This window comes from Nannobrachium achirus (assembly GCF_963921795.1).
Source record: "Nannobrachium achirus genome assembly, chromosome: 9".
Taxonomy (NCBI): Eukaryota; Metazoa; Chordata; class Actinopteri; order Myctophiformes; family Myctophidae; genus Nannobrachium; species Nannobrachium achirus.
The window spans coordinates 2,911,988-2,939,679 of record NC_137818.1 but is presented as its reverse complement, the minus strand read 5'-3'; the positions used below and the strand labels follow the sequence as shown (position 1 = coordinate 2,939,679).

The 27,692-nt window shown below is 42.2% G+C and overlaps 1 protein-coding gene across 3 annotated transcripts in view; it reads right to left on the bottom strand.

Annotated features, from left to right (window-relative positions):
* Positions 1-10,781, bottom strand: part of LOC308292084 (glutaminase kidney isoform, mitochondrial-like) — a 97,208-nt gene extending 86,427 nt beyond the window's left edge. For all 3 annotated transcript variants that reach the window (XM_080734312.1, XM_080734314.1, XM_080734313.1), the window contains exons 1-2: positions 10,391-10,781; positions 3,663-3,750 (exon numbers count right to left, since the gene is read on the bottom strand). In XM_080734312.1, coding sequence (XP_080590438.1) covers positions 3,663-3,750; positions 10,391-10,587 — 285 coding nt within the window. In that variant the 5' untranslated portion in view covers positions 10,588-10,781. The remainder of the gene's footprint in view (positions 1-3,662; positions 3,751-10,390) is intronic.
* Between the last annotated feature and the right edge of the window lie 16,911 nt (positions 10,782-27,692).

Below are 27,692 nucleotides of genomic sequence, written 5' to 3'. Positions count from 1 at the left end.
AGTAGCTGATTGAACCTTTAGACAGGGTTCTGTTGGTACAGTAGCTGATTGAACCTTTAGACCGGGTTCTGTTGGTACAGTAGCTGATTGAACCTTTAGACCGGGTTCTGTTGGTACAGTAGCTGATTGAACCTTTAGACCGGGTTCTGTTGGTACAGTAGCTGATTAAACCTTTAGACCGGGTTCTGTTGGTACAGTAGCTGATTAAACCTTTAGACCGGGTTCTGTTGGTACAGTAGCTGATTGAACCTTTAGACCGGGTTCTGTTGGTACAGTAGCTGATTGAACCTTTAGACCGGGTTCTGTTGGTACAGTAGCTGATTGAACCTTTAGACCGGGTTCTGTTGGTACAGTAGCTGATTAAACCTTTAGACCGGGTTCTGTTGGCCTTGGCTGAACGTGTTGCTGCTGCTGGGTGACAGACACGTGCCGCCCGCTGGGCACGTTCCACCCTGGCATCAATGTTTTGGGCACAATGTTTTGGTATGGGCGAAAAATATTCAAACGTGAATCTTCAAAAATAGCAGGGGAACATAGCAGATCTTCAAGCGGAAGGCGATGCAATGTGATCCGCTTGTTCTGCTATTCAGGAAAACGTTACCCTTTTTCAGCAGCTTTGTGGTTAGCACCCTGTACACAATATGTCTTCCGGTTGGTTCCAAGATTTCTAGCGGAAGAGCTGCGTTTAACGGAAGTTACGTCATGCGGTGCGGGTTTGTTTACATTCCCCAGCGATTTTTTTTTATGTAGCTCTTAACTTGCTCTTAATAGGTGTAACATCGCCTGAATCAATGTTTTTGTTTGTATATGGTTTATTGCGGGCGCAATCGACGGAGCAGAAGACGTAGACCAGATGGTTTACAGCGGTGAATACGTTTGCAGGAACAGCTCACACCTCACAAATTCAGCCCCACCTTCTAGAACGGTCTCTGCCTCATATTGTCACCAGGCTTTTCTCTTCGCAGATGAGTAAGCCTGGCTCCGCAAGGCCATGTGGTTAGAGTGTAGTGTCCTCCCTGAGATTAGAAGGTCTGGGGTTCAATCCAGTCGACACTATAAAAATGGGACTCAGTGCCTCCCTGCTTGGCACTCAGCATCAAGGGTCAGAGTAGAGATGCGTCCCTGCGGCATACACTACAGTACTAGCATCTATGTGTACATCCAGTCGCCTCGTGCTACAGAAACAATATCTTTGTGTAATTGGTCCTCACCAATGCTGTGTCTGCTCACTCTGTGTCTCATTGGTGGGGCTGTGGACAGTTCAGAAACCTGCCCACCAATGACATCAAGCTAATGGAATAGCGTTTTCTGTGTTGCTTGTAGATGTTTTTTAGTATGAACTAACTGCCTTTTATGAAGGGGGAACGCTGTCTACAATGCATGGTTGTACTGTATTCATATCTAAGTATTGTAGCCTCTAACAGAACACTGTCTACAATGGTTGTACTGTATTCATATCTAAGTATTGTAGCCCCTGACAGAACTACAATGCATGGTTGTACTTTATTCATATCTAAGTACAAAACGCCTCAGAAAGAAACCAGACTCCAACTATGAACGAGACCCTCCTCTTCCTACTGACCTGGGAATCCCCCCTTCTGAAGACTTTTGTCCTCTCAGGCGGTTACGTATCTTCCACAGGACATGTGGAAGATACGTAACCGCCTGAGACATCCATTCACACTCCAAACCTCGACCTCATGAAGATAAATAAATAAAACATTAAAACAGGGACGTGCTGGCCATTGGGAAAAGCGGGACAACTCCATTTTGGGGGCTGGGCGGCCAACAAAGTAAATCGTCACTGTCGGGCAGAAACCTTGTATCTCCAAGTTTCAAATTTGTACATTCTTTCGCAAAGCAAAGCCCTGCTTCATCATACAAGGCTGTCCCAGTAGTGAAAACAGCAGATCTACAAGCACACAATGCCTCGCGGTGCAAGGCGTTGTGTGCTTGTAGATCGGCTGTTTACACTACTTTAAATCATTTTTAAAATGGTTTTGGACATCCACCCGACAATGACGAAATATAACTCAATGTAATTGGCCCACTGGCTTGTCACTTGTCATGATCTGAAATGGCAAATCTTTGAGTGGCAGCAGTGCTATAGAGAGAGAGAGGGGGCCAGCATGTCCCTGTATTAAAAGTAGCAGATCTACAAGCTCAGGCTTCTGGATCTGCTACTTTTAATCACTTTGTGTGAAACTGTGATCAAGTAGACCAGCAGGACATTCATTTACATAAAGAATGAAGAACTGAATACAAAACACTGATGCTGACCTTCAAAGCAGCCAAAGGTATGGCTCCTCCATACCTCCAAAACCTGATCAACCCCTACACCCCCACCCGTGCACTTAGATCAGGCAACACAGGAATGCTGACAGAACCCTCGCTAAAAAGCCCCAGGACAAAAATCCACTCGTCCGAGACAGTTTGCCCTCCTGGCCCCCAAGTTGTGGAATAAACTCCCCTGTCGCACTTTGAACAACGAACTCACTCGCTAGCTTTCGCCGTGGACTGAAGACTCCACCTAAACCCATAGCACTACTGAAACACTCAATGACCATACATGAAGCTAGTTAGCATTTTGCTTTCTTTTTTTAGGTTTTTAGAATCCTTTTTTTTCTTCTTCTTTTTACTGATTTATTGTTTTTTAGATAGATATTCATATGCATTTGTTATATTGTTGTTGATGTACTGACATGTTATCTTGATCATTATAGTGATGTATTATCTGCTTATTGTAAGTCGCTTTGGATTAAAGGCGTCTGCTAAATGCCTAAACTATAATTAGCTGCTGTTCCAGGACAGTGAGTGTGTGGCAACACGGTCACCAGGGTGTCACCAGGGTGTCACCAGGGTGTCACCAGGGTGTCACCCATGGGTGACACCTTGGGTGACACCTTGGGTGACAACCCAGTGTTGATTTTGTCGACTAAAACTATGACGAAAAATGTTTGTCGGCTGCGTTTTATTCACTGACGAAAACTAAATAAAAACTAAGCTGTGATGACTAAAACTAAGACTAAATATATTGACAATTTCGTCAACAAAATAAAAACTAGACTAAAATGTTGGGGAGGGACTGGTGGAGAAGAGGGTCCTTTTATGTTTGGTTGCTCTCAGGTGTTGCGTGCTGAAAAATCTACAAGCTCACAACGCGTCGCAGCAACCAAGTGTAAAATCAGTCGTTACGATGCCATCAAGGCCGGCCAAAATACATTTTAGTCGACTAAATCAACTGTAGATTTAGTCGCCTAAAATCTTATGACATTTGGTCAACAAAAATTAGACTAAAACTAAAACTTTTCAGGTGACTAAATTATGACTAAATTACATTTTATTCAAAAGACTATGACTAAAACTAAATCAAAATTTGCTGTCAAAAACAACACTGGTGGGGCGCCCGCTGGCCTGGTGGTCAAGGCGCATACCACATACTAGGCTATGATGCCTGCTGGCGTCGCCGGCTCGATTCCCGATCTGCACGACCTTTGCCACATGTCATCACATGTCATTCCCCATCTCCCTCCCCACATTTCCTTTCAGTCTACTGTCCTATCAATAAAGGCATAAAAAGCCCAAAAACTAATCTTTAAAAAAAAAAGAAAAAAAAAAAGAAAACAACACTGGTGTCACCAGGCATGCTGGAGGAGACTCACGGTGATGAACTGGCTCAGGTGCATCATCTCCTTGCCCTCTGTGATGGTATAGAAGAGCAGGTCCTCCAGGCCACAGACCAGCCTGTTTCTGTAAGGGAACCAAAACACAGAACAGAACAATCACAGACCAGCCTGTTTCTGTAGGGGAACCAAAACACAGAGCACAGAACAATCCAGTCAAAAAAGTGTTCTCCTGCTATGCTGCTAAAACGTGCAACACCCTACCGAAGGCCTTAATATAAGGGAGAGTGAATCTCTAACTCAGGGGTCTTTGTTATAGAAAAATATTAACGTTTCACAAGGATGAGGGATTTGAAGAATTGACAAAGATTTATTCAAAAAGGCAAAAAGTTGAACAGAGTATCAGCATTGCAGCATCAGAGGAGCAGGCCTCCTGGCCTGTCCTGTCAGCCCCTTCCGGGCACCACCCTTCCCTGCACCATTATCATACAGTTCTTATAGTCCATTCTGACACCACCCTTCCCTGCACCATTATCATACAGTTCTTATAGTCCATTCTGACACAACCCTCCCTGCACCATTATCATACAGTTCTTATAGTCCATTCTGACACAACCCTCCCTGCACCATTATCATACAGTTCTTATAGTCCATTCTGACACCACCCTCCCCTGCACCATTATCATACAGTTCTTATAGTCCATTCTGACACCACCCTTCCCTGCACCTTATCATACAGTTCTTATAGTCCATTCTGACACCACCCTTCCCTGCACCATTATCATACAGTTCTTATAGTCCATTCTGACACAACCCTTCCCTGCACCATTATCATACAGTTCTTATAGTCCATTCTGACACAACCCTCCCCTGCACCATTATCATACAGCTCTTATAGTCCATTCTGACACCACCCTTCCCTGCACCATTATCATACAGTTCTTATAGTCCATTCTGACACAACCCTCCCTGCACCATTATCATACAGTTCTTATAGTCCATTCTGACACAACCCTCCCCTGCACCATTATCATACAGTTCTTATAGTCCATTCTGACACAACCCTCCCTGCACCATTATCATACAGTTCTTATAGTCCATTCTGACACAACCCTCCCTGCACCATTATCATACAGTTCTTATAGTCCATTCTGACACCACCCTCCCCTGCACCATTATCATACAGTTCTTATAGTCCATTCTGACACCACCCTTCCCTGCACCTTATCATACAGTTCTTATAGTCCATTCTGACACCACCCTTCCCTGCACCATTATCATACAGTTCTTATAGTCCATTCTGACACAACCCTTCCCTGCACCTTATCATACAGTTCTTATAGTCCATTCTGACACCACCCTCCCCTGCACCTTATCATACAGTTCTTATAGTCCATTCTGACACCACCCTTCCCTGCACCATTATCATACAGTTCTTATAGTCCATTCTGACACCACCCTTCCCTGCACCATTATCATACAGTTCTTATAGTCCATTCTGACACCACCCTTCCCTGCACCATTATCATACAGTTCTTATAGTCCATTCTGACACCACCCTTCCCTGCACCATTATCATACAGTTCTTATAGTCCATTCTGACACAACCCTTCCCTGCACCTTATCATACAGTTCTTATAGTCCATTCTGACACCACCCTCCCCTGCACCTTATCATACAGTTCTTATAGTCCATTCTGACACCACCCTTCCCTGCACCATTATCATACAGTTCTTATAGTCCATTCTGACACCACCCTTCCCTGCACCATTATCATACAGTTCTTATAGTCCATTCTGACACCACCCTTCCCTGCACCATTATCATACAGTTCTTATAGTCCATTCTGACACAACCCTCCCCTGCACCATTATCATACAGTTCTTATAGTCCATTCTGACACAACCCTCCCTGCACCATTATCATACAGCTCTTATAGTCCATTCTGACACCACCCTTCCCTGCACCATTATCATACAGTTCTTATAGTCCATTCTGACACCACCCTTCCCTGCACCATTATCATACAGTTCTTATAGTCCATTCTGACACCACCCTACCCTGCACCATTATCATACAGTTCTTATAGTCCATTCTGACACAACCCTCCCTGCACCATTATCATACAGCTCTTATAGTCCATTCTGACACCACCCTTCCCTGCACCATTATCATACAGCTCTTATAGTCCATTCTGACACCACCCTTCCCTGCACCATTATCATACAGCTCTTATAGTCCATTCTGACACCACCCTTCCCTGCACCATTATCATACAGTTCTTATAGTCCATTCTGACACCACCCTTCCCTGCACCATTATCATACAGTTCTTATAGTCCATTCTGACACCACCCTTCCCTGCACCATTATCATACAGCTCTTATAGTCCATTCTGACAGAGGTGCTATTCTAAACATGGTCTTAAGTTATAAGGATGTGTACTAAAGATAAAGCAACATAGAAATAGTTACACACAGTACAGATTATGCTGACAAAGTGAGAGAGCCAGTGTGGGGGAGAACTCAGCTGTTAAGATTGACAGCTGTAGCTGGTTGACCACCCATTCAATGATATTGAATGGAAGGAAAACAAGTATATAATACACACATTTGTTACTATATAAATATTTCTACTACATCTTCAACAGGGGGTCCGGGACCCCTAGGGGGTCCGCAGAGTTACTATAGGGGGGGTCCATGTGACAATGTTTTTTTCCCCTCCTTTTTTATATGAACCACTTGAACCCTAACGTCCATATTCTGAGAACTTTAGCCAAAAATAGCAGATCTACAAGCTCACAACGCCTCGCAGAACTATTGATTACCCGCAACATTGCGACTTGAGTTCAATAATAGTTTTTTGTATTTGTCGCATTCCTTCGAGGGCCTATTAAAGTACCAAAAGATAAAGCTACAGTCAGCACAAAATAGACTGATCAGGGTCATACTAGGGCTGGGGCCCAGATCCCATATAGGGAGGAATCAATTTAGGGAAATCTACTGGCTCCCTGTGGAATCCAGAGTTACCAACCATGTCAAGACGGTACATCAAATTAAATATGGAGGTCCCTGAATATCTAAAGAGATGTTTTACACGAGTAAGTGATGTGCACACGCACTTTACCAGAGCTAGCATAGCAGACATGATGATGAGCCACCCAGCTTTTAAAGGTAAAGCAGGTAAGGGTTCTTTCACATACCTAGGAGCCACACAGTGGAACAAACTAGACACAAATGTTACATTGACAACCAATGTAAGGGTTTTTAAGCAGACGATAAAAGCAGGTCTTTTAGAAAGGGTACACCTATAGTCTAAGAAAGACAAGGGAGTATGTGTTTATGTTTTTATTGTTTGTTTGTACTGTACATGTATGTCTGTACTGTAATTTGTTTTGTTTTTAACTTATTAACTGTTATTTGTATGAGGTAACTGTTAATTGTCTGCGTAATCCTCGATTTGCTGTATTGTATTTTACTGCTTTTCAAATAAAATCCCAGGTTAGGGTTTCTCTCTCTTATTCTTCCCTTTCTTTCTTCTATGGAAAACAACGACACGATGGGAACGATGCACGAGAACTCATTTCAGCCACTTCTTTACTTCTGCAAACCTGAGATGTAAACAAAGCTGATTGTATGATTGGATGTGCCATAAGTCAGTGGCCAGCATCAATCAATCAGCAGTAATGTTATGTTAGCAATAGCGTTAGTAAGTAAATACATAAAAAAAAATTAAATAAAGAAAAATCCCAAAACAGTGTAAATGGCTTCCACATGAGGTTGAGACAGCTAAGGCCCCCCCCTCCCCTATGCACACCAATCACACAATCCTAACAACCTAGAAGTGCTTTTAGCATCCATCTGGTCTGCTTAATGAACCATGGCTACATTCGTTATGTTTCCTTGAGGTTTATTTATGTATTTTACTTTGACTTTTTTATTGTTGCGATATGCTTTGACTGTTTTATTTCCTTGTTATATTATTCCGAATTGTGTTGTCTGCATGTCTATTAATGTTTTATTTGTAAAAGATGTGTATACTCTATATGAATGTAAAGATATTCCCAGAGAATGCCACTTCTCAAGCCACCTGGAGAGGTTTTTAGGCATTCTCCTTGGTGGTGGTGGTGGTGGTGGGGGTGGGGGGTCCCCCAGGTCCCCCGTCCACCTTGTCAGTGATGACGCAACAACATCCTCCCTGCCAGAGGACTCCAGGGGTCGTGACCCCTCCTATAAACCTGTCATCTTTTCACCTCCAGGAACTGTCAATCACACTGCTTCTAAGAACTGTCACGCTCTTCAAGCTCTGTGTGTGTGTGTGTGTGTGTGTGTGTGTGTGTGTGTGTGTGTGTGTGTGTGTGTGTGTGTGTGTGTCCTAATGTATAGGATAAACAATCAAACAACATCTTTTCACTAAACTCATTTCTAAAGTCAAAGATTCATTGTGATAGTAATCATTACTATAGACTCTATAGCAGGGGGTCCCAAACTTTTTTTGTCTCAGGGCACCCCATGACATTATAATTTTCACTCCCAGCACCTTATATTTATACTATAGCATATCGTATGTCCAAAACCGCTCGTTTTGTATTTATCATCTATAAAATAGTGAAAACAGCAGATCTTGATGCGAGGCGCTGTGTGCTTGTAGATCGGCTGTTTTCACTAGTTTTGTGCGACCGTCTTGTATGATGAAGCAGGGCTTTGCTTTACCAAAAGACTTGGAGACTTGGAAACTTGGAGATATACGAGATTTCTGCACGACAGTGACGATATTTTAGTGATTATGTTGCGAGGAAAACGTTGAGATAATAGCCATTTTGGTTAGAACTGACTGAAAATAACTTTGTACTTTGTACTAACTTTGTCCAAATAAATTCCAAATATTATCAATTATCTCGAGGCACCCCTGCACTGCCGTCACGGCACCCCAGGGTGCCCCGTCACCCACTTTGAAAACCCCTGCTGTAGATTCTATACTAGTAATGATTACTATCACAATGAATATAGAGCTAATTATTAACACTTACTGAACAAACACTAGAACATTGTGAGCAGCGACGTGCAGAGAATATTAGAGAGGCAGGGGCTGAACTTTCTAAAAGGGCCTTTGGGTGGAAATATCGAAAATAGCAGACCTCCAAGCTCACAACGCGTCGCTCTGTGACGCGTTGTGAGCTTGGAGGTCGGCTATTTTCGGTGCGTTATACCACTCATACGCATCATTTCTGCATTCATGTTCAGGAGAGTTAGCCTCGTAAACCATGCAGACTCTCATTTCAATCAGAAGGCAGGAGTCAGTTTACTAGGCTACACCAGTGGTTCTCAACCTTTTCAGGCCTTGACCCCCAAAATAATCATATTTTAACAGGGGACCCCCCCCCCCCCCCCACCCTGATGAGCACTAAGAGTTGAGGCATTACATTTTGTATAACACGGTTCTATTGTGAAAATAGCAGATCTACATGCTCACAGCATGTAGATCTGCTATTTTCACAATTTCTGCCTCTAATTTGACCAATATTTAACTTGTCATTTTAGAGGTATTAAAAAGTCCTTAAATTGTCACTTTAGAAATGTGCAGATACCCGCTATACACTTTAAAACTTTATGTTGGTTTGTTTACTGTTGAGAGAGAAAACAATGTTGCACATTAAGTTAATCATCTGGGGACCCCCCAAAATAATGTGGGGACCCCCCTGATGGAAAGAGGGGGCATTTGCATTTCTTTCACTTTCACTACTTATTAGCCTACTATCAGCGTAAATAATAAGAAAATAAAATAAAAACATAAATAAATAGAGAGAGAGAGAGAGAGAGAGAGAGAGAGAGAGAGAGAGAGAGAGAGATGGGGGGAAGAGAGAGAGTTTTCTGGAACTACTATAGCATGTTCTACTATGCAGCATGGTATAAGTTGGTATAACCTACTTGTTTGTCCCCTCCTCATCCATATACAGTTTATATAAACCTACTTGAATTTTCCCTACTCATCCATAAAAAGTTTATATAAAGTTTATATAAACCTACTTGTGTGTCCCTTACTCATCCATATTAAGTTTATATAAAGTTTATATAAACCTACTTGTATGTTTATAAAGTTAATATAAACCTACTTGTACGTCCCCTCCTCATCCAAATTAAGTTTATATAAAGTTTATATAAAGTTTATATAAACCTCCTCCTCATCCATATAAAGTAGGCTATATAAAGTTTATACAAAGTTTATATCAACCTATACTTGTATGTTTATAAAGTTAATATAAACCTACTTGTATGTCCCCTCCTCATATAAAGTTGATATAAAGTTAATATAAACCTACTTGTATGTCCCCTCCTCATATAAAGTTTATATAAAGTTTATATAAAGTTAATATAAACCTACTTGTACGTCCCCTCCTCATATAAAGTTTATATAAAGTTGATATAAAGTTTATATAAAGTTAATATAAACCTACTTGTACGTCCCCTCCTCATATAAAGTTTATATAAAGTTTATATAAAGTTTATATAAAGTTTATATAAACCTACTTGTATGTCCCCTCCTCATATAAAGTTTATATAAAGTTTATATAAAGTTAATATCAACCTACTTGTATGTCCCCTCCTCGTCCATATAAAGTTTATAGTTTATATAAACCTACTTGTATGTTTATAAAGTTTATATAAAGTTGATATAAATCTACTTGTATGTTTATAAAGTTTATATAAAGTTTATATAAACCTACTTGTCCCCTCCTCATATAAAGTTCATATAAAGTTATCAACCTACTTGTACGTCCCCTCCTCGTCCAGAGAGCTGTGGTGAAAGGCTCTGTGCTGCTGACCCAACATCCACGCTGCTGCTCCAACAGGTTGCTGCGGACCCCCGGGGGTCCGCCCTGCTCCTCCGACCCGCAAGGACTTCACTGAGGTCTGGACCAGTTGGCCCACCAGCCCCGCCGCGCGGAACCGCTTTAGACAATGCATTTCTTGTCTAGAAAACTTTAGTAAAAATCCGACGCTATACGGCAATATAATATAAAGGATAGTCCCGATAATGACTGTTAGACCCAGTAAAGTATAGTGGATGTGATAATCTCCTCTTGCTCTTCTGATGACTTCTTAGAGAGTAGAAGTGTTCAGCTGTGTCTCCTTCAGATGGTTCTAGAGTTACTGTAACACCTGTCATGTTCTGCCAATAAGTCACCATGCAAAGCATGCAGCCTGCCTACTGTCTGTACAGGGGCGTCACCAGGGGGGGAAAAGTGGGACTGAGTTACTACTAGGGCCCACGGTGGAGGGAGGGGCCTTAATTATCCTACAATCTCTCTGTGCCGCGCTGTGAGCTTGTAGATCCTCTATTTTTGATTGTGTTCAAATTTTGCTTCTGGAGGGGTCCATGGGCTGGAACTAAATATTTTGAGATGGGGGTCCGTGGCCAAATACATATCATTTTGGGGGTCCTTGACATGAAAATGTTTGAGCACCACTGACATAGAAACATAGTTTTTTTTTTCCAAAAAACCTTAGAAGGATTTGAAATATTCAGAGACTTGCACACATTTTTATGATTTTTCAAAAATAGCAGATCTACAAGCTCACGAGTGCCGCGCTGTGAGCTTGTATATCTGCTATTTTTCAATAGTTAAAGCACAAAATAAAGCCTAATAATGCATTCCCAGTGTAAATGGCTTAAACCCCCTCCCCTATGAAGAACATTCATGGGGGGCCCGCAGTGAATCCTTGTACCCAGGGCCCAGGAGTTGGTGCGACGCCCCTGCAGACAGCCTACTCTCTAGGGGAGGAGCTGAGATGACAGAGTTCACACGCAGTGACAGTTGAGTGGCGGTTAGTAGGCTGGAAAATGGAGATCCATCTCCCCAAAACAAAACAAAACAAAACAAACACAACTGAAACTGGAGCGAATTATTAACCAGAAACATGCTTTCACAGTGACTGTTGACTTAAGGTTAGTATAGGATGATCATCCCTACAGAACAAACACAATCCAAGCTGGACTGGAGCAATTATTAACTAGAACGATGCAATTCTTGGAAATTGTGAGTGTGAGCATATGGTTGCCGTTTTGGCATTCTCCTCATTCAAGTCAATGGGGCTACTCTATCCACGATAACGTTTTGGGGTTAGCTACTCTGCTCTATAACGTTTTTGGGGTAAGTTTTGGGGGTTATAGGCTACTCTATAAAGTGTTTGGGGTTAGCCTACTCTAGATAACTTGTTGGGGTGTAGGTTTTGGGGTTTAAAGTTTTGACCCAGCCAGTCCATGGAGCCAAGTCGTTGTAGCCTTGATACTATAGTCCACTTGCCAGAATCTGAACCCTGGCATATTGAGTACAGTAAGGTTTTATGTTAGAAATGTTGAGTATGGGTCCCCAGCATGTAGAAACTACCGGATGAAAAACCTTACTGTACTCAATATGTCCGGGTTCACAATGGGGCTCTATGGGCTGGCAGGTAGACTACTAGTCTTGGATCAACACTAGGCTATCATAGATGTATTTGATCGATTCTTAATAGGATATATTTAAAAAAAAATGATATAGGCTACATATATGCTAGTCTTAATCCAAGGCTAGTAGTGCTACACATTGTCTAATTAATAACAAGGTCCCATTAATTAAGAACACCTGCTGCCCCAAACAGCTTCACCCTACAGCTGGTGGAGTGATGTCCCCCAACATATTTGCCAGACCCAGGGGGTCGGCCTACATAAGGCTTTGTCGGTCGGTCTGTCGGTCGGTCGGTCGGTCGGTCCCTCTTTTCCTCAGTGTGCCTGTGTTTGCCTCTGACTGCTCATCTGCCCCTCCCTTCCCTTGCTCGGCTGATTGCCTTGAGTGCCGTCACCTGTACAGGACCAGCTGAGTTGAGTTGGCTGACGAGCTGCTGACACTATAAATTCCTCAGCCCATCTACAAGCTCACAAACATTTCCAGCTGCTCAGCCTATACAATCCTGTGTGTTCATGTGTTAGTTCAGTGCCATACTAGTGAAAACAGCCGATCTACAAGCTCACTACGCTTTGTTGCTGAGACTATAAAATCCTGTGTGTTCATGTGTTAGTTCAGTGCCATACTAGTTTTCATTGCGGGTCTGGCACGACCAGGTGACCTGGTCTAGTTTAACAAAACGTTTCTACAAAAGCCACAGGCAGCTAGGCCACAAGTTGGCTTTAAAATAGTGCATAGACAGGCCTACATGTATATTTCCATCACCTTGAAAAAACACTTGCTAATGGGGATCAAATAAAGCTCATAATCTCTTCAATATCAACAAAATATAGCTGCTTGGCTAGTGTTGGTCTAATTATGCTACTGGTGCAATAAGTGGGTCTCCCAGGCATATAGGCTTATGTTAAGATGAATATCAGCAAACATAATATAGTTTGTGTTGTTATAACCATTTATTTTCTCTCCCAGCCAGGGTGTTGTGGTGGAAGATCATCTGCAGCTCTGCTAATCATGCCCACCTGCTGCTCGCTCTACAGCTGATCCACAGCGACACCTTGTGGTGAGTCAGTGCCGTGCAGTTTTTGAAAAGCCCACTGGCTGTGTTCTCTGCCTGCCCGGTAGGGGGCGTCCTCACTCCAGAACTTACTGCTCAGGTGTATTCAGTCCCTGTCTGTCCATTGTACTGTTGACTCACATTCTTCAGAGACACTGTTACTACTTTAAAGGAGTAGTTCACCCCCAAAATGACTTTTTTTCTATTGATTACTCAAGCCATGGAGGCTTGAGTTCAATAATATATATTATTTGTATTTGTCGCATTCCTAAGACCCCCATTGATTCCGGATGGGTACCCAGATGCATTTGGGTCCCCATCCGGAATCAATGGGGGTAAATGTATTGTAATCAAATTATTGTGTTAGTAATGTGACAAAAAAATATATATATATTATCGAACTCAAGTCTCCATGGCATGGGGGTGAATTACTCCTTTAAGGCTAATTTATACACTTCGCCATACATTTTAAAAATACATTTCTAAGCTATCTGCTTTTTCTCATACAGTACTTCTTGCACGTTACCTGTTAACTGGTGTCCTAAGCAGCCAATGTGTGGCTGTCACTTGCATAGGCTTATAGGGAATATCCATGCAGGGGTGATTCTATAGAATCAGACCTTTAGAGCCTCGGTAACAGTTAAACTACAACATGAAGTATTGCAGCATACATGATGATTCATCAATACCTCCCGAGCCCTGTTGCCACTTACAGAGTTAGAACATGAAAGTGTCTCAAAACATAACTGTAAGCATTAGGGTACCAGCCCCCTTCTCCCCCCCATTTCCCCCCTTTTTTCTGCTTTTGTAATTGATATTATCCTATGCAAAGTAGCCTACTATGTTCTATCCATCTGACATTCAATGTTGTATGAGATACTTACAGTGGTTCCTGTGTAAATAAGCCATAAAGCTTACTAGGATCTCCTTTAATTTAGTTGACCTTGTACCAGTGATTTGTGCTGTGATGAAACTGTACTTTTCCTATTGCAAACATCTAACAAATTCTTCAATCAATCAATACCAGTACTCAAAACCAAACTGTAAGCTTTAGTCTACCAGTAGGCTACTCAAAACCAAACTGTACGCATTAGCTAACAGTAGCTACTATATCGATATGCAAAAGCAAAATATTGTACCGTTTTGTATCATATAATTTTACAATGCAGATGATCGGTATCGAATCGTTTTGCAATGCAAATAATCAATTGTATGGAAACTACATATTTTGCCTTGTATTTAGCAATTTTAGAGGGAAAATTAAACAAGAGGGGTCTAATTACTTTGTTTTACTAATTCCATTTCATATAGCTACTCTTGGTCTCTGTGTTCATGTCAGATGCAGGTTTGTCCATGTGTTGACATATAATGTCCATAACTGCTTATAACACTGCTTATAATCCCAGTGTTTGATTATTTATATCCATAATAGTAGATTTTCCCTTAAAAAAACTGCACTATTGACACGTTTCACACATATTACTATATTGATTTTAAATAATTGAATCGAATCGTATCGCCATGAATGAACCAATATCGTCCATGTATCGTATTGTCAACCATGTATCGTGATGCGTATCGTATCGCGATTAATTGTATCGTTACACCCCTAGTAGCTACTCAAAACAAAACTGTACGCATTAGCCAACAGTAGCTACTCAAAACGAAACTGTACAAATTAGCCAACAGTAGCTACTCAAAACGAAACTGTACAAATTAGCCAACAGTAGCTACTCAAAACGAAACTGTACAAATTAGCCAACAGTAGCTACTCAAAACGAAACTGTACAAATTAGCCAACAGCTACTCAAAACGAAACTGTACAAATTAGCCAACAGTAGCTACTCAAAACAAACTGTACTGATGGGTAACATTCATGGATAAATCCTCTAAATCAGTCGCAGGTTTTTTACTGTAATTAATAGGATCTAAAGGAGCTCTAAAGTGATCTGAAAATTAAAATATAATTCAAACAGCGTTTGCACAAAGTACCAGGGGTCTCCTCTTCTCCCCAGCTTTTTTAGTAAACAGAAAATACCGTTTTCAGGTCGATGTACCAATTTCATCCAGAAAGAGAACAAGTGAAATTGGAAGTGATTTATAAATGAATAAAATAAGCAGACAAAATTGGAATTGGAAATGTATAAATGTGAAGCTGATAATCCTGACTGGATGAATTTGACTGAAAATGTACAGTAGGCCTATGTTCTGTTTATTGTTCCATTTAGACTGAGAACCCTTTACAGAACTTAATCCTTCAATCCGAGAACTCATTTCGGGGTAGTGTTTATTCTTTTATTTTTTGAAGCGGTGAAAGCCGCTTCCAAGGAGTGGCTTTGTGTGTCCCCATGTCCATATATGGTCATTTCAGTCCAGAATGAACAGGTTTTATCTGTCCGTAAATGTGTGTCCCGTTCATGTCCATATATGGTCATTCCAGTCCAGAATGAACAGGTTTTATCTGTCCCGTACGTCCAGAATATGTGTGTAGTGTCCGTCCCGGTCTGATGATTGGATGATTAAAAATTTCCCTAAAAATGAGGATTGGTCAAGCTTCACATGACAATCCGGCCCTCCAGATAAGCTCATTCAGAATTCAGAATTCAGAATTCTGTAGCTCTAGACAATTTTATACTCAGATTCACTGCTTCACTTTGAACCGAGGTTTGATTTTGTTTTAGTATTTGTGGGCTCACTGAAAGCGAGAACAGTACAGTATGTTATCTTCATTATTTATCGATCAAGTTCTCCTCAAAAATGACGTAACCTGTTAGGTCAGTCAAGTTCTCCTCGGCACAAAGGCAGGACCCTTAGCCAATGAGGATCAGCGTTCTTGGTGAGATCACTTCAGGTCTAAATGAGTTGAAGAGTGGGGGAGATGTTACTGAACAAACACTATAGCAATTAATAGTCATCAACAAATCCTTGTGTGATTGGATAATTATTTTTAAATGCTTGAATAACTTGAACCCTCGCATCCCTATACTCTTTAGGAGAACTTTAGCCAAAAATAGCAGATCTACAAGCGTGAGGCGTTGAGAGCTTGTAGATCTTCTATTTTTGACAAATAGGTTTGGTGTAGAGGTAAAAAAAAAGAGCAGACCAAGTACAGAGTGAAAGGTCAAGTTTACTAAGTATCGACGATTTAAGATCTTAAGTGGTTAAGTGTCAAACAAGGCTATGAATCTATCTATGAAATCGATTAGAATCTCCATCACACATTTATACAATATGTAGTAGTGGGGGTCCTTGATTCATCTCTCTCCCTCTGCTAAGGGGTCCTTGGCCTGAAAACGTTGAAGACCTCTGCTGTAGGCCTAGAGCATTAACTTAACAAAAAAAGAAGAGGAAAAAATGATTTAACCAAAAAACGAAACCAGACTATTTTAATCTTTCACTCTTTCTGGCCCCGCTGTCTGCTAGTCTGTCTATTGATTTTGATTGATTGAAGAATTTATTAGAAGTTTGCAATAGAAAAAAGTACAGTTTCATGACAGTACAAATAACTGGTACAAGGTCAACTAAAAGGAGATCCTAGAAAGCCGAGGCTTATTTCCACAGGAACCACACTTTAAGTATCTCATATAAAATCTATCTCAGTGTTTCTGTCTTTGCCAACACATGTGTCTGCAGGGTGGGTGGGGTCTGCAGGGTGGGGGTGGGGTGGGTGGGTGGGGGTGGGGTGGGTGGGGTCTTCCTCTTTAAGGCAATTTAAATTCTTTCAGGAGACATAGTCAAGGATATCGGCTCCCCCGACTCACCTATCCTGGCACGGGTCGTGACACACGCCCGTATCACGTTTCTGAACGTATACACATGGTAGCCATTCCGGCCTCCTTGAAGTCCACATACTGTATATTAGTGGTTCTCTAAGTGGGGTCCAGGGACCCCCAGGGGTCCCTGGGGAGGTTCCAAGGGGTCCCCAGCAATGCATTAGGAACAGTTAAACCCCTTCAGCCTATAATACAACATAAATGATCAGAGCTTTTAAGTGTATAGGCTGTAGTGCTGCTTACGGATGCATTTTAGGTTTGTTGAGATTATTCCCATGGCAGACCTGTTGAACAGTGTTTGTGTCAAGCTGTGTTCATTTGGGCAGGAAGGTTTTAGTCATAGTCTTTAGAATAAAATGTCATCTTTTACTCATCTGAAAAGTTTTAGTTTTTAAGTCTAGTTTTTTGGCGGGCCTTAATTGGTGGCGTTGGTTGCATGCTGAAAAAGGGCTGATCTACAAGCTCACAAAGAGTCGCGCTGTGACACGTTGTGAGCTTGTACATGTGCTATTTTCAGAGCGCAACACCCGAGTGCAACCCTACATGAAATGACTTTTATTTTTTGACAAAACTTTTACTCTTATTTTTCTTCATCATAGCTTAGTTTTAATTTAGTTTTTGTCAGCGAAAAAAGGTCGATGAAATTTTTTTGCCGTAGTTTTAATTGCCGCAATTAAAACTGTTGTCAAGTTTGTGTGGAATGGACCATGTGTGTCCCTGTGGGCCCAATAGGTGTGACTGTTGTCAGACTGTCAGACCTTGAACTGTGCTTGTGCCAAGTAAGGTGCCGGCTGCCCGGCTACACAGAGCTGGATATTTCTGAAGCAAGAAATGTTTTTAAGCGTTTGGGGCTTGCAGCCACATGAAGCTGGATATTTCGGCTGCGAAGCTGGATATTTTTGAAACCGGATAAATAAGTGGAGACATTGACAAATATCCGATTCATTGGCTCCGTGTAGACAGGGAACCCGGATATCTCTGAAGACTTTACTGTGTGTGTGCTTGTTAGACCTAGATATCTTTGTCGTGTGGACCTAGATATTTTTCTAACCGGGATATATGAAATATCCAGCTCCGTGTAGCCTATGCCTAAGTTTGGTGCAGATCGGAACAAGTTCACAGGCCGTGCTGTGAGCTTGCAGATCTGCTATTTCTGAGATGTTACCCATGACGTGGCCAACATACTGTACTGTAGGGACACCAGGTTGAAAGTGATCCATTTCACTGTGACGTCTCTGGCCAGCTGGCAGAAGGTCATCTACTGTAAGGCAGAGGTTCTCAACCTTCTCAGGCCGTGACCCCCAAAATAATCATATTTTAATCATATTATAACTGGGGACCCCCCCCCCCCCCCACCCTGACAAGCACTAAGAGTTGAGGCAGTACATTCTGTATAACACGGTTCTATTGTGAAAATAGCAGATCTACATGCTCACAAAGAGATCTGCTATTTTAACAATTTCTGCCTCTAATATTTGACAATTTGGCCAATGTTTAATTTTTCATTTAAAAGCACTTAAAGGTGTATTCAGTGATAATGAAAGTGGCCGGGGGTCATCTTGTCACAGCGTGGAAATGTTTAGTTTTTATAGATTTTTTTACACCATTATAATGTTCTCGTTTTGATCATTAGACCCAATCACTGAATATCGGTAAGCCTACGTCTCCAGCTTCAGGATATGTATGATACTGATTTACTACCAGACTGTGGCATTTTATGAGTTCAGTAGTTTACAATCCAGGCATTTAGCAGACGTTCTTAATTCAGAGCGACTGTGGTTCTCAAAACTTTTATTTTGACCATCATAACTAAACATCATAACATAACTACGGCCATACTCTACCCTGATTGGTCGAGGACTGTCTGGCCACCTCTGAAAACGGAATCTAGCTATGCTTGCAACACGGGCCATGGTGGAAGTCCTTATATGGTCAGCACACATTCTCGTGAGGAGAATGAATTGAAAATATACCAATTATATTTTTATTTGAATGAAATACAATCACTGAATATACCTTTAAATTGTCCTAGGAAGGTGCTCGGGGGGCCCCAACCACCTAAGCTGACTCCTTTCCAAGTGTAGGAGCAGCGGTTCTACTCCAAGTCTCTTTCGGATGACTGAACTTCTCACCCTATCTCTAAGGGAGATACCAGCCACCCGTCTGAGGAAACCCATTTTGTACACTTGCACCCGTGACCTCAGATCGATAATATTTGTTATTTATCACTATCACTTCAGTTTAACCAGTTAGACCCTTATGTTTTTCGTTTAGTTACCTACTGTAGTTACTTTGTAGATTTTATTATTACATAATATAACATAATCATTTCCCTCTCTAGCCTGATACATTTTTAAAAACAGCAGTTTTACAAGTTTGCGATGGGACGCATTGCGAGCTTGAAGATTATCTATTTTCAAAAGATTTGTATACATTTTATATATCAAGGTTCAAGGTTGTACTTTATTGTTACGTCTTTTGTACAGGTACATAAGCGTAAAATTTGTTTTTGTTTGGCATCCTTCAGACAATTTGAAAACTTGTGAAATGCAGGGGACATTTCTACATGATGAGTACTTTTAGCATTTTGATTACTGGACTTTTACTTGGAACAGCGTATTTCTACATTGCAGTATTGATCGCGTGTCCTCGCCAGTTTATGGTGGTCCTTCAGTGTCTCAGGGGTAGAGAAACCGTCATTAGAACACGGAGGGTTCCCGAAAGGGTTCCCAGTTCGATCCTGGGCTCCCCCAGAGTTAGTGTGGAAGAGTCCTTGAGCAAGACTCTGAACCTCTAACTGCTCCTGATGAGCAGGTTGGTGCCTTGCATGGTTTCCTCTGACATCGGTGTGTGAATGTGTGTGTTAATGGGTGAATGTAATGAATGTGTGTGTGAATGGATGAATGTGTGTGTGAATGGGTGAATGTAATGAATGTGTGTGTGAATGGATGAATGTGTGTGTGTGAAATGTGAATGGGTGAATGTAATGAATGTGTGTGTGTGAAATGTGAATGGGTGAATGTACGTTTTTACATTCAGTGTCTAAAGGGCGGGTGACTCCTCTTCTCAGAAGGTTTGCAGGGAAGGGCTAACCCTAAACCCTAAACCCATGGCCTCTCTCTCTATCTCTATCTCTCTCTCTAAACCTAAACCAAGGGTCTTAAACAGGGGGTCCTCAGAGTTACTACAGGGGGTCCTGCACATCTTTGTGTGATAGAAACCTTTTTCTCCCTTTTTTTATTTTAACCACTTGAATTCTAGCGTCCATATTCGGAGAACTTTAGCCAAAAATTGAAGATCCACAAGCTCACAACGCCTCGCGCTGTGAGCTTGTAGATCGGCTATTTTTGGCAAAGACTTTTGGTGTATTGGGGAAAGAGAGCAGACTAAGTACAGAGTGAAAGGTCAAGTATTGATGGTTCAAGTGGTTAAATATCTGAAACACCAATTTACATGAATCCAAAATACACTGATGATTGTGCTGTCAAACAATGAAACAATATGGAATCTATGAACAGGTTGTGGGGGTCCCTGCTTCGTCTCTCTCTCAACTAAGGGGTCCTTGGGTCTGAAAGAGCCCTGCCCTAAACCCATGGCCTCTCTCTCTCTCCCTGCATGGCTCTGGGTGCAGCTTCTCTGTTTTCAGCAGAGAGAATGTTTTTCATTCCTGGTCTCTCCATGAATGAATGCCAGCTTTGTCCCCCCCCCCCCGCCCTCCTCTCTGCCTCCATCTTGTGAGAAATGCCCCCCCCAGCCCTGCCCCGCACCATCCGGTCAGGCCCGCACAAACGTACCTCCCAAACCCACCTCAACCCCCCCCACCCCACCCCACCCCTCTCTTCAGGTCTCACACAGGAAGAGAAAAGGGTGGGGTGGGGATGGGGGGGGTCTGGAGGGAGGCATTTGATTCTGTCTGCAGCATAACCTCGGGGTCTGAAGAAATGCCTTCAGCTGGAGTGGTTTTCAAAATAATGTTTTCATGTCACAGGGTTAAATCTAGGGGGTATCTGATGTTTTTTTTTAAAGGCAGAGGACCCCTTTAGGTGAGAGAGAGATGAAGCAGGGACCCCCCCGCACACACACCACAGGGATGCTGACAGAACCCTCGCTAAAAAACCCCAGGGCAAAAATCCACTCGTCCGAGACAGTTTGCCCTCCTGGCCCCCAAGCTGTGGAATAAACTCCCTGTTGCACTTAGAACAACGGACTCACTCGCTAGCTTTCACTGTGGACTGAAGACTCACCTTTTCAGACTCCACCTAAACCCATAGCACTACTGAAACACTCAATGACCATACATGAAGCTAGTTAGCATTTGTTTCTTAGGTTTATTAGAAGCTTTTTTTCTTTACTGATTATATTGTTTTTTAGATTGATTTTATTATATTGTATTATATGATTGTATTATATTGTATTATATTGTATAATTATATTGTCTTTTTTAGATTGATATTCATATGCATTTGTTATATTGTTGCTGATGTTCTGACATATTATCTTGTTTATTATAGTGATGTATTATCTGCTTATTGTAAGTCGCTTTGGATTAAAAGCGTCTGCTAAATGCCTAAACTGTAAACTGTAACACACACCATATTGTATTAAATTGTGTTGCTGATTAAACGTGTTCATGTATTTCATAGATGGCTTCATAGCCTTGTTTGACAGCACTTGTCATCAGTGCATGTTGGAGTTGTGTTAAACCACCAATACTTATTAAACTTGACCTTTCACTCTGTACTTGGTCTGCTCTTTTTCCCCTTCACTACACCAAACCTCTTCCCTGAAAATAGCTGATACTGACTAATCTATGTATTTATTATTAACCACTTGAACCCCAGTCAGGTAACAAGTGGTACAGAGAAAACTACTGCAGTTTACTAAGGCTGTAGTTACAGCGTGTATGTATATGAATGTATTATATTAAAGAGGTGCATACGTACTGTGATTTTTTTTCTCCCCTCCTAAAACATGATCATCAGGAATTTTGCTTATACTAGGAGGAAGATTTGTTTTAAAACAAAGTGTACAGAAAGTGTTAAAATTATGTTTTTATGTGGCCACACCAACCTGTTCATTAAGGGTGCGTTCGGGAAAAAAAAAATCAAATCTGGACAGCCTGTTTTGAGAACCCGTGGGATGCTTTTAACCTCCGCCTTTCCAAAACCAGAGAAAGACACAACGGTCAGAAATGGGACTGAGGATAGAAGGTGCTAGTGGGACCCCAAAAAAAGGTTTTAAAATAGGAAAAGTGAATTTTCATGGTGTATCACCTTTAACTGGTGTGCCCTCTTGTCGTTTGTTTATTTGGTGCACTTGGTGCGTTGTCGTTCGGAAATCCAGTGCGCTGCGCCCCGGGTGTTTTCAGTGCACTGAACCACTCAACTCAGAAGTTGGGGTTTGACAGTGTGGTGCGTCAATGCAGTGTTGCAAAAAAGAGTTGAGACGAAAGGCAAAGCTCTCTGTCTACCGAGCAATCTTCGTTCCCACTCTCACCTATGGTCATGAAGTGTGGGTCATGACCGAAAGTATAAGGTCAAGCGGCCGAAATGGGTTTCCTCAGACGGGTGGCTGGTATCTCCCTTAGAGATAGGGTGAGAAGTTCAGTCACCTGAGAGAGACATGGAGTAAAACCGCTGCTCCTACACTTGGAAAGGAGTCAGCTTAGGTGGTTGGGGCATCTAGTACGGATGCCCCCCGAGCGCCTTCCTAGGAAGGTCCTCGATGCACGTCCCACTGGGAGGAGACCCCGTGGCAGACCAAAGACCAGATGGAGGGATTATATCTCCAAACTGGCTTGGGAACGCCTCGGTATACTCCCTGAGGGAGTGGGGGAAGTTGCTCAGGATAAGGAAATCTGGAGGTCTCAGTTGGAACTGTTACCCCCACGACCTGATTCCAGATAAGCGTTGAAGATGGATGGATGGATTTTCATGGCTGTGTCTTGAGTGCTTAGCTGTGAACAATGGCGTTGGAATGATAACAAAATGCACCATTCACGGCTTGATTGGTCCTTTGGGCTTTATTGTTACACACGCATCAACGTGTAAACTAACAGCAGGTAGGCCAATGTTATGAATTAAATGACCTTTCAATAGCAACGTTACGTTAGCAACTGCTGCTTTTCAGAAAGTTTTCCTTCAGGGTTCAGACTGGAAAAGCTCACAGCTGCCTCTTATCTGGTCGTTTGTAAATAAGCCACACTGAATGCACCGCCCACTGCACTCACTACACTGAGCACACACCTGGCTGGTGCACATTTCCGAATGCATCGGTGCCGGCTACACAGAGCTGGATATTTCTGAAGCTAGAATTTTTTGGGTGCTGTTGGGGCTTGCAGCCACACGAAGCTGGATATTTCGGCTGTGAAACTGGATATTTTTTAAACTGGATAAATAAGTGGAGAGATTGAAACATATCCGATTCACTGGATCTGTGTAGACATGAAACCTGGATATCTCTGAAGACTTTACTGTGTGTGTGCTTGTTAGACCTAGATATCTTTGTCGTGTGGACCTAGATATTTTTCTATGAGGATATCTGAAAAACCGGGATATATGAAAAATCCAGCTCTGTGTAGCCATCTGCTTTTCACCTTAGCTCCTCCCACCTGAACCAGTTCTCCGCCTCCTCCTACAACAATGGTTCTCAACATGTGGGTCGGGACCCCCAGAGGGGTCCCCAAATTATTTTGGGGGGTCCCCAGATGTTAAGCTAAATGTTAACATTGTTTTCTCACTCAACAATAAAAACAGACGGACATACAGTGTATACAGGGTATCTGCACATTAATAAAATGACAATTTAAGGACTTTAAAAAACAATTTAGTACCTCTGGTCAAACATTGGTCAAATTGTCATGGTTGCCAGTTCCCACCTGATGTCATGTGGGAGTTCAGACTGCTCCGTAGCGTACTGAATGACTGCTAGCTTGCATAACATCTTCAGGCTGGGATTTAAAGGACAACTTTGTTTTTTTACAACAAGTGTTCATATTTTAGATTGTAATTAGAGAAAAGAAAAAGTGAGTGTTAAAGCTATACTGTGTAAGATGCTCAACTAGTGGTCAGTAGCCCTATAGCAAACCGCGGTCGCGTTCGCGTCTTTCGCCCGTTTTTCGTACCTTCACACCCCCGCGTCTGCCTCCACAACGCCGAGAGCTATCTTTAGAGGGGTCCCTGGTTCCTGTGCGTTCAGGCATTCCGGAGAAACGGACTACTTCACCCTGCCTGGTAGGCGAGATTACCTTTTGAGTAAAGAGACACACGGGCGACTACAAATATGGCGACCCCACTTCAAGATGCGCTATGATTGGCCGGTAGTGTACCATGTGTGCATGATCGGCGATGTGATTGGGCAACGTATACACAACGTATACAGATGATGCAGATTACGTCATTTTGGCGCGAAATCCGGTCCACGGCCAGGATCATAGAAAACATATAAAGAGAAGGCTTCAGAAGCTGAAAATAACGGAGTGGGTGTTCTAAAACTTTAGCGATTTAACAGTTAGGACAATTTTAAGATTTGTTTTATAAAAAAAGTTACATGGTACAACTTTAAAATATTTTCATTTGCTTCGTTCTATTGTTTTATCGCGTTTACCGTGCTAAAATGTGGGGCATGCGTACACATGGGGGCATGGGTACAAGTGGCTAAATATGTCTATTTAGACACAATAAGCCAGCAGTTTCTTTATTGCTATTTACAGTAACACTACTAGCCCCCATAAGTCACATCCAACCATGAAAGGTTGCGTTGTACCTTGGGAATGGGCTTATTCTGTGTAAAATGACATATTTAGCCACTTGTACGCATGCCCCCAACCACTGAAATAAGAATCTCTAAAACAAATAGAAATAAGTAAATGAAATAATTTTAACACTCATCTTTTATATTCTTTATTTACAATATAAAAAACTAAAGTTGTCCTTTAAGTCCAGGAAGTACAGGTCACCAGCATTGGGGTTGTAACCTTGGCATCCTCCATGGATGATAATACGATCTCCCATCATGTAACAGCACAGGGGTTGACACTAAGGTCTCAGAGGCACTTGCCTGTCGGGCAAGTACAGGTCATGTTCTACTTGCCCAAAGGTCATGCCCACTTGCCCGAAAGGTAAATTGTCCATGATAAAATGATAGGTAAGATTTTAATTACCGCTCAATTTAACACTTATTTCTTTACTTTCTGGGGCTGTGCGATAGAAAATGTCATACACTATACCTCCAAATACAAATACCAAATACCTACATAGCTATGATTGAATATGTCTGTGGTTTCACACTTGTTACATTCCACAGACCAGAAAATGGAGCGCGCTGGCCATGTTCAGGTGTTTAGACAGATATCTGGTGTTGTGTTTATAGGCAGTTGCGTCTCCTCTCAAATGAGCACTTGACCTGTCGGGCAACCTGAAAGCAAACTTCACCTGCCCTGACGTTTTATTTACCTGCCAGGGGCAGGTGGGCAAGCCTTAGTGTCAATGCCTGCAGCACATCCCACGCATCCTACAGGGGTCTTTCTTTCCCCTTGGTCTCAACCTGCTCCCAGGATCATTGAATCGCTGGCTCCCGTTCCAGCCACCATACATACAGCTCTCCATCGTAGGCAAATTGGAGTTTGAAGTTTGTATACTAGGAAGGGGGGGCTTCTGATAAAAAACTTAAAAACTGTCCGGGGTGGGTGTTCACAAAAGCCTGAGTAGACGAGAATGACCAAGAAAGTGAAATATCCCTTTTAAGGTGTCCAGATTCAGTGGAGTCACCTCCTCTACCAAACTTTAGATTGCCTTTATGGTAAAGTTCTATTGAACAGAGCTGTGTGCGCTGAATGGCCATTACATTCCTTATTACACACAGTTAAATGCTTTGAGAGATTTAACCCATTTAGGCCTAGAATTATTGAACGCTTTAACTGTTGAAAATAGCAGATATACAAGCTCACAGCGCGGCACCAAGTCCCACGCTGTGAGCTTGTAGATCTGCTATTTTTGAAAAAGTCGTGAAAATGTGTGCAAATCTTTGAATATATGTATTTTTAAAGCGAACGTTTTTAACTCAAATTTTGCTTCTGGGTGGTCCCTGGAACTAGATATTTTGAGATGGGGGTCCGTGGCCAAATAAATATCAGTTTGGGGGTCCTTCACATGAAAAGGTCTGAGAACCACTGACACACTCAAGAACAGACTAACTGAAAAGGACCTTTTCTTTGACGATGGCTGGCCAGATTGCTGACATAGAAACATAGGTTTTTCAAAAAACCTTAAAAGGATTCAAAAGACACTTATAGAATCGGGTCAAAATTCAAATTTTCACGATTTTTCAAAAATAGCAGATCTACAAGCTCTCGCAGCGCAGCACTCGGTGCCGCGCTGTGAGCTTGTATATCTGCTATTTTTTAATAGTTAAAGCATAAAATAATGATACACAATAATGTGTAACCGTCATCATTTAATACATGTTTCCAAATGAAAAGCCCACAGTCCACTGGTCATGATGATGATGTGTCACTGACAGACTGAATGGAATTCCTCCTTCTTTTGTCAAATCAACGCTCTTTCACATTCCTCCACTCTGGTGACATGTGACACCACCCTGGCACTGAACAGAGATACATCACACGCACATGCATGCACGCACACATGCACACACACACGCACGCACCACGCACACATGCACACACACACACACATGCACACACACACATGCACACACACACACACACACACGCATGCACACCACGCAGGCAGACACACACTCACACAATGCCTGACAGTTGGGTTAGGCAGATGACACAATGGTATAGTAAAGTGTTCCCCCAACAGTGGGTCGGGGCCCATCTTTGGGTTGTGGACCAATTTATATGGTCATTGATTCATACATTTAACCATTTAATACGGTAAATGGAATACTGTTATAGGTTACCACCCAAGTGTAAAAAGCAGCACTCCAAAATAAAGGATGCAAGACAAGACAGATACACGTTATTTATTGAGAAGGCTTGAGGCGTTTGGTCCTCAACATTCCTCAGCATCCAGAGGAATTAAGCCAACCTGCTTTTTGTTTTATCTCTCCTGGAATCAGGGCAGGAATTTCATGGAGGCCATGGCCACCGTTGCCCCTCAGTTTGGCCTTGTGCCCGGGACCCCTGGGGGGGGGGGGGTCTCATAGTTACAACAGGGGGTCCTACCCCTGGGGGGGGGGGGTCCTCATAGTTACAACAGGGGGTCCTACCCCTGGCAGTGGCTCAGGGGTAGAGAAACCACCATTAGAACACAAAGGGTTCCCAGTTTGATCCCGGGCTCCCCCAGAGTTAGTGTGGAAGAGTCCTTGAGCAAGACTCTGAACCCCTAACTGCTCCTGATGAGCAGGTTGGTGCCAAGCATGGTTTCCTCTGACATCACTGTGTGAATGTGTGCGTGAATGGTTGAATAATGCACAACCTCTGTAAAGCGCCTTGGATAAAGGCGCTATATAAATGCACCATTTATATTTTATTTATTTATTTATATTAACCACTTGAACACTATAGCGTCCATATTCTGATAACTTTGGCCAAAAATAGCAGACCTACAAGCTCAAGCTGTGAGCTTGTAGATCAGCTATTTTCGGGATCAGCTAGTTGACCTTTCACAGAGTGAAAGGTCACGTTTTTAATTATTGCCAGATTCAAGTGGTTAAATATCTGAAAACACAAATTGACATGAATCCAAAATACACTGATGATCGTGCCGTCAAACAATGAAACTACAGTATTTTCTGGACTATAAGGCGCACCTGACTATAAGGCGCACT